Below are 7854 nucleotides of genomic sequence, written 5' to 3'. Positions count from 1 at the left end.
TTTTGCCAAAAATATCTTATATATAAGATGTGCCAATATTTTGGCTTGTCCTGTGGATTGTTTCAATCTTTATTCTTGTTATTTTATGTGTATAAGTGTTATGCCTGCATGTATGAAAGTACACCCGTGTTAGACAGTGCCCACAGAGGACAGACATTTGTGTGCTTCCTTGAGGGATACTTCTGTCCCATTGTCTTGCTCTCCTTTTCTAAGGTCCCCAACTATAATTATGTTTCACTTTCTCACCATTTTTTCGGTCTTTTTAAGACAGGGTCTCTCTGTAGTCCCAGCTGTCCTGGAACTCACTATGTAGACCAGGCTGGCCTTGAACTCACAGAGATCCGCCTGCCTCTGCCTCCCAAGTGCTGGGAAGGTTTCTTTTACTGATCCCCTGAAAACAAATGAAACCTTAATTTTTAAAACTATTATTCTTTTAAACATTTTATCACTAGCGTGTCTATGTGTGTGCTTATACATTATGGCCTGTATGTCTAGATTTGTGGATTCCTGAGATTGAACTTGGATTACCAGGCCTGTTTACCCTCTGAGCCCTCTTGCTGTCCCTAAATTGTTACTTATAAAAGACATTTTTTATGAAGGGCTGTAGTAGCATTGCTTGGGTCCGGGCATGCTTGGGACTATTAATTTGAAACACCAGTAGTACTTGGAAAATCAGAGGAAATTTTCCTTTTCTTTTTCCCACAGTTATCAGCTGTCACCAAAGGTTGTGACAAAAATTGGCAATATGTGGCTGTGCAGATATTTTCTCTGATTGAGAAGAGCCATATGCTTTCTTTTTTACAAGCTCTATTTATTTTTAAGTATCATTTGCTGTTATTTAACAATATTAAGGGAAATCTGTACTAAATACCAGATTGCTGGTGGCAAGTTGAAATTCTGTTACCAAAATTTTAAATCTCAATTTGCATGGATGAGAGGACAGCCAGATCGATATGCAAGACATCGCTCAGGTTTATGTGTTTTCAGATTAGAATTTGATCTTTCAAGCATCTGTTTCTATCTGCTTTATCTTTCCCCAGCGGCCCTGAAACATAGCTGTGATCGAGGTACTTGGGTGGGTTGCGCTGGGACGTGGAGAAAAGAGTACCTGAGTGACCTTGGGGGTGGGGGACCCTCACTGAGGAAGTGCTACTGAAGATACCTCTTGCAAGAGGATTGCTGGGAAGGCGTGCTGGGTGGAAGAGACAGTAAAGCAGAGGCCGTGGGTACCACGTCACATTTCCAGAAAGGGAAAGCACTTTTGTGTTCTTGAAGTGTAATCATTAATGGGAAAGGATGGTAAGAGATGAAGCTAGAGTGGTAGAGGGGCCATATCATGAGTAATCTTGTATGTCTTTGTCATTCACTCAGCAGATACAGCTTCTGTGTACCAGGTCTTGCTGTAGATACACAAAGATCACTGTTCATACAGAACATACGTTCTAATGGGAAGAAATAGGTTAATAATAATAATAATAAATAGATGAATGCATATAAAATAGAACAACTGATAAGAGGATGTTTGAGGGTAGGTATGATTTTAAGGGATCAAGAAAGACTGGAAAGTGGACCCGTGGGGTGAACATCTGTCTGAAAGTGTTCAAGGCTGAAGAAATGTGCAAAGCCTCTGAGCCAAAGATCTGGCTTGTTCAAGAAAATCTTAGGAGGAAAACATGGCTGAGTATAGTGGAAGGAGAAGACAGGATATGAGGTCCAGGAAGCAAAGAAAGCCAGGTCTTGAACCTTTACCTTCTCTGTAAGGATTCTGGGTAAAATGAGGAGTGACTAGAGTTTGGGGCTGAGTAAGACAGAACCCACCATATGTTTTGAAAGATCACTTTGAAATGGGTGGAGAGTTGGGAGTGAGGGACTGCTGTAGCAATATTGATGAGGGATGGTAGATTGGACCAGGGTAGCCACAGTGGGGTGACTAGGAGATAGTTTTTGCCCTATAGTTGATAAGCAGCCATTGAAGAATTTGGATCTGTAGAATAACAGGATTTGTGTGTTTAAAAAAATGATTCTGGCTGGGCGTGGTGGCACACGCCTTTAATCCCAGCACTTGCAAAGGCAGGCAGATCTCTGTGAGTTCAAGGCCAGCCTGGTCTACATAGTGAGGTCCAGGACAGCTGGGGCTATAGGGAGACCCTGTCTCAAAAAGACCAAAAAAATAAAAAAGATTCTGGCAGCCACGTGGAAGAAAGCTTGGAAAATTGAGATAATGGACTGGATTCCTTTCCAAAGCTCCAGTCACTAGGAATAAACACAGAAACCTCAAAAGGGATACAGGCTCAGGCCAAAAAGTGAGCCAACTTTTTGCCAAGAAACAGGAATAGAAATAGAAAATATTTAACTATTTGGAAATTCTTTTGTGAACCTTGCCAGGGAAGCCAGGTGAATGATTATGGTCAGTTTATTCTAGAGGTGGCCCGCCTTGATCATATTACCTCAGACCCTCACAGCATGCCAGGCACTCATGTGAGTTCAGTGCACCAGCTACCACAGCCAGGGAACGGCGAGGGGGCAGGGGGGGCATGATGATCATGGTCAACATTTCTTTTCTTTTCTTCTTTCTTTTTTTTGTATATGTATTGTTTGCACGTGTACTTGTTCATGTGGGGGTGGGGGTTGTATGTGTGTGTGCAGTCGTGTCTGCACATGTGCATGGGGATGTAGGGACCAGAGGTCAACACTGAACATCTTAGTGACTCTCCCCATTATTTTTTATTTTTATTTTTTAAATATTTTATCATTTTTAGGTGTATGAGTGTTTGGTTACATGTATATAAGTGCACCACATGCGTGCAATGCCCCACAGAAGCCAGAAGAGGGTGTCGGGTTCCCTAGAATTGGAGTTACAGATGGTCATTAGCCACTACATGGGTGCTGGGAATTGAACCCCAGATCCTCTGGAAGAACAGCAAGTGTTCTTAACTGCTGAGCCATCTCTCCAGCTACTTTCCCCATTATTTTTTGAGACAGGGACTCTCACTGAACCTGGAGTTCACCAGTTGGCTAGGCAGCAAGCTCCAGGAATCTACCTGTATCTTCCCCTCTCCTTCTGGGGTTACAGGTATATACCACCATTCCCAATTTTTATGTGGGCTCTGAAGATCCAACCATGGATCCTTATGCTTGTGTAGCAAGCACTTTATTGACTCAGCCACCTCCCCAAGCCCCATGGTTTCCATTTCCTAGAGGATGAAACTCAAGCAGAGGGCTCAGTGGCTCCCTGCAGGTCTCTGCCATGGTGCTGCCTGTCAAAAGATCTCATTGGGAGATCCCCAATTGTTTGGTCATCTCTAAAAGTAAGTGTAAAGAATTGATTACTTGTTTCCTTTTTGAGCTGTAGTGATCGTGGCTCCAGGGGGTTGGTCACTGCTGGGTAGAAAGATAATATTATTTCAAAACTCTTTGAGTCACCAGAAATGGAAATTAGCTTAAGAAACTGGTATAACCAAGGGGGAAAAGGTGCGCTGGATAGCTTTAGTGCCAACTTGACACACCTGGGTTGAGGGAGCCTCAATTGGGGAATTGTCTTCATTGGACTGGTCTGTGGCCATGTCCATGGGTCATTTTCTTGATTTTTGAGTGACGTGAGAGGGTCCAGTCTACTGTGGGTGGTGTCATCCCTGGGCAGGTGGGCCTGTGTTGCATAAGAAAGGCTGAACAGGGGCCAGGGGAACAAGTCAGTAAGCAGTGATCCTCCATGGCCTGTGCTCCAGCTCCTGCCTCCGGGTTCCTGCCCTGAGTTCCTACCTTGGGCTCCCTGATGAACTATGACCTGGGAGATGTAAGACGAACAAACCCTTTCCTCCCCAAGTTGGTAGTGGTCAGCATGTTTTGTCACAGCAGTGGAGAAACAAACTAGGACAAAAGGCATGTGTGTACATGGGCGCACATGTTGGCGAGCTCAGAAAATGGCCCAGAAGGTGTGGCTGGACCCGGGGACTCACATGCTGCTCTCTTCTGTGGCCTGAATGTTGACTTGGGCCTTTTCTTCCATCAGTGGCTTCCTCATATAGACAGGAGGACTGCCCACTGGCAGCTGCACAGTAAATCCTCCATACAGCACCTTGATTCCACCAGAAGCAAAAGTGTCTTTCTGAGACGCCAAGAAGATCCAAAAGTGTGAGATGCTCCTGGGCTTAGCCCCAGCTCCACTCTTGGACTGGAGGTGTGGGGTCAGCCCCTGGTGTGCTGCATGTTCTCAAAAAGTAGTGAGTAGAAGGCTGTGGGTGATTATCTCCAGGCACTGAATTGCTGTAGAAAGAAAGGAGCCTGTTTGAGCACCGTTCAGCAGGATCTGGGGTTGGTTCTCCCATTCTCTGTGGTTGGGCATGTAACAACTCCATGGTTTGTCTGACTTTACCAACTTTTTCATTTTGTTCTTGTGATTTTTAAAAAGTCCATTCTTTGGTAATTTCATACATTATTACATTATACTTGGATCATATCTACCCCTATTCCCCTACCTTCAACTCTTCTGAGTTCTTCTGTTTTTGAAACAGAGTCTCGCTATGTTGCCCAAGTAGCCTCTAGCTCCTGGACTCATGTAGGTTGCTCTCAGCTTCCTGGATAGCTGGGATTACAAACATGTAATACTGCATTTAATTTTACCTGTTTATTTGTTTAGATTTCTTTGCAGTGCTAGGGATGGAACCCTGGGCCTCACACATATTACGCAGGCACTCTTGCTGAGCCACACACTACCCACAGCCTTACTTTATTTAGTTTTTAAGGGCAGGGTGTGATTTAGAGTTCAGCAGCCTTTCTTAGAACAGGAATTTGTTCTAGGCCTGTGCAGCTTGGTTAGGAGGAAAAGGCAGGCAGTCCCCTATCACACTGTCACTATTTCTTTATATGGTCACTCATTTTTTCTTTCTCAAAGGAAATGGTAATAATGTTTTTGAGGCTAGAGAAAACAAGAGATAGTTTTATTGTTGTTGTTTTAATATTTTATTTATTTTTATTTTATGCGTATGAGAGTGCCTGCATGTAAGTGCACCCATGTCATGCAGTGCCCATGGAGGTCAGAAGAGAGCATTGGATTCCCCTGGAACTGGCATTACGAATGGTTGTTAGTTGCCATGTGGGTGCTGGGACCCCAATCCAGGTCCTCTGCAAGAGTAGCCAGTGCTCTTAACCACTGAGCCATCTCTCCAGCCCCAAGAGATAGTTTTTTAAAAATGGTCCTCAATTTTTTTCTTTTTCAACGCTGACCCAAATTTAGATGTTAGGTTTTCATTATAATCTGGTACACACATGCCATTGTATACTTAACAAAGTACTGTATAAAACAATATTTGGCCCTTACCAAATGCAACGCACTCTAATCACTTCCATTCATTTAAAATTCCATTTTTAAAAGCACGTACAGCCACTATAAATTCATTTTGAAACTCACTAATGGGCAGCCGCAGAGTGTGGAAAACATGAATTACATCAGCCATATGCAGCCGTGGCAGGTTAGTTTTCCAGGACTGCCTCTGTAGACCAGGTGCCTTAAACAGCAGAAGCTTTTCTCTCGAAGTTCAGAAGCGAGTGGTCAAGATCAAGGTGGCCACAGGGTCCATTTCTTCTAAGGGCTGGGAGGGAGCATCAGTCCCCGACTCCTCAGCTTGTCCTGGCTGCCCGCCAGTCTTTGGTGTTCCTCAGCTTTTAGATGCATCACCTTGATCTCTGCCTTCATCATGACACTGTGTTCTCTCTAGGTGTCCAAATTAATTCTCTTTTAAGGACACCAGTCTTATTAACTCAGGGGCCTGCCCACCCCCTGCTATGTGACTGCATCACAGCTTGCCTGACCCTATTTCCCAATTAAGGTTGTGTTCTGACATACTAGGGGTTCAGTATTCAGCATATGAATGTTGGGTGAGGCCCACAATTCAACTCATAACCAAGGATAGAAACACAATATTGAAAATCAGTAAAAAGCCCCATCGTATTAATCCCATGTTCCTTACAGACTCAGCTGAGCATTTTACTTCATCAACTCATTTTTTAGTTGAGGAAGCCCAACTAGGAAGGCTTTAACCCTGGTCTCCTTGCTTCAGAGCATGCTGCCTCCTGTGTACCTCTTTCCTGCTCTACCTAAATCAAGAGCCATACATGGTCATTTGGTCCAGATGGAAATGCTAAATCCAGGCGGTAAACACTACAAAATTGTGCTGAAGTTCATTGTAGTGAAGCCTTCTGCAGGGGACTGACAGGTGCCCGTCCCTAAGGGTCCCGTCTCAGCAGTCTGTGGCTCACAGGCTGTCTTAGCATGGACTGCCAGCCAACCTTTGGCCTAGTCCATTGCGCTCCCCTCCCACCACAAACTGCTGCATTCCTTACAACACTCAGCGTCTAGCCAGCTTCCCTCCTTGTGTGCCTCCCCATCCTCCTGAATTTAGATCAGGGAACAGAGTAGGAGAGAAGGAAATGAGCCAGAAAATAGAAAATTAATACTTGGTGGAATCATCATATTTTAAAATTAATTTATAGGCAATGTCAGATAACAGGAGTTAAATCATTTTATCAGCAGACGCGCTTTAGGATTTGGAAATCGGCATTCATCAGTGTAAATCAGTCTTGGGAATGGTCTCTAGGGATGAAAGTTGATTTGGGATGGGCAGAAATGTAAATAGAAAATTAGCCATGCCCTTTTCTTTCACATAGAACCTGAAGTATTTCCATATCACACTGAGTGATAGCAGCAGCTAAGTGGCAACAGAGAGGTGAAGCTTCAGGTTTATGGTGTTCAGGTTTATGGTTAGCCTGCTTTTCATACTTACTCTGCCTGTCAGCCCTGGGGAACTGGTGCTGTGAAGGGCATTCATTTCAGGGTGCACTTCCAACCCATAATTTCAGGAATGACTTAATCCCCTCCTGCAGGGCCCATTTTCGCAAGAGGTTCAGTTGCCATGTTTCTGCCCTGGGTCCCTGAGCAGGAGCATCCTCTGGCTGTCACATTCATACCAAGAAAGTCCTCCATGATTGAAGACCTGCCTTTCATTTCCTCACATTGCAGCTCTCTGTCAAGGGCGAGTGGTGAGAGTTCCTGCGGGCACCCTATTCCGGGTGGTGGGCACCGAGCTGGTGGTCCCCTGCAATGTCAGCGACTATGACGGCCCCAGGGAACAGAACTTTGACTGGAGCTTCTCTTCTCCGGGAAGCAGCTTTGTGGAGCTCGCAAGCACCTGGGAGGTGGGCTTCCCAGCGCAGCAGTACCGGGAGCGGCTGCAGAGGGGCGATATCCTGTTGAAGCGAACTGCCAACGATGCGGTTGAGCTCCATATAAAGAACATCCAGCCCTCAGACCAAGGCCACTACAAGTGTTCTACTCCGAGCACAGATGCCACTGTCCAAGGCAACTATGAAGATACAGTGCAGGTTAAAGGTACAGTCCACACACAGGGCCCTCATGCTGGGGACCAGAACTTCCTCTGCTTTCTGCTGCTGTGACTTTGCAGAGAGATTTAATTCCCCTGTCCAGTGCAGTGGTAACAGGCAGAGGGTGGGCCAGGGGCAACAGGGGACCCCCTTCTCCTCTCCAGTGTAATTTGGAAGTATCCTGTGGCCAATCAGTTGTAGGCAGCATGGTGTGGTCACCAGTGAGAGCCCAAATCTGGAGCCAGCTGGCCTATGCAGTCTGACTTTCTGGCTCTGCCCCTTGTCAGCTGAATGACTCTGGGTCAGTTCCATGCCTCAGCTTCCTCTGTCCAACAGAGCCTTCCTTAAAAGGTGTGGACGTAGGCGAGCTAAGCCATGCCAGGCCTCACAGCAGCACCCCAGCAAGCATTCAGCTCAGAGACAAGAAGCTGGTGATCATGATGAGGAGGTTCGGGCTTATAGGAGAAACAGATGCAC

The 7854-nt window shown here is 45.5% G+C and overlaps 1 protein-coding gene across 1 annotated transcript in view; it reads left to right on the top strand.

Moving 5' to 3' along the window:
• Nucleotides 1-3901: 3901 nt before the first annotated feature.
• Nucleotides 3902-7854, top strand: part of Ptgfrn (prostaglandin F2 receptor inhibitor) — a 52618-nt gene continuing 48665 nt past the window's right edge. The window contains exons 1-3 of the mRNA XM_017798067.1: nucleotides 3902-4131; nucleotides 5372-5468; nucleotides 6988-7384. Of these exons, the coding sequence (XP_017653556.1) occupies nucleotides 3902-4131; nucleotides 5372-5468; nucleotides 6988-7384 (724 nt within the window). The remainder of the gene's footprint in view (nucleotides 4132-5371; nucleotides 5469-6987; nucleotides 7385-7854) is intronic.

The sequence above is a fragment of the Nannospalax galili genome, unplaced genomic scaffold (assembly GCF_000622305.1).
Source record: "Nannospalax galili isolate Female #2095 unplaced genomic scaffold, S.galili_v1.0 scaffold1951, whole genome shotgun sequence".
Lineage (NCBI taxonomy): Eukaryota > Metazoa > Chordata > Mammalia > Rodentia > Spalacidae > Nannospalax > Nannospalax galili.
This window is presented reverse-complemented; position numbering and strand designations above follow the sequence as displayed.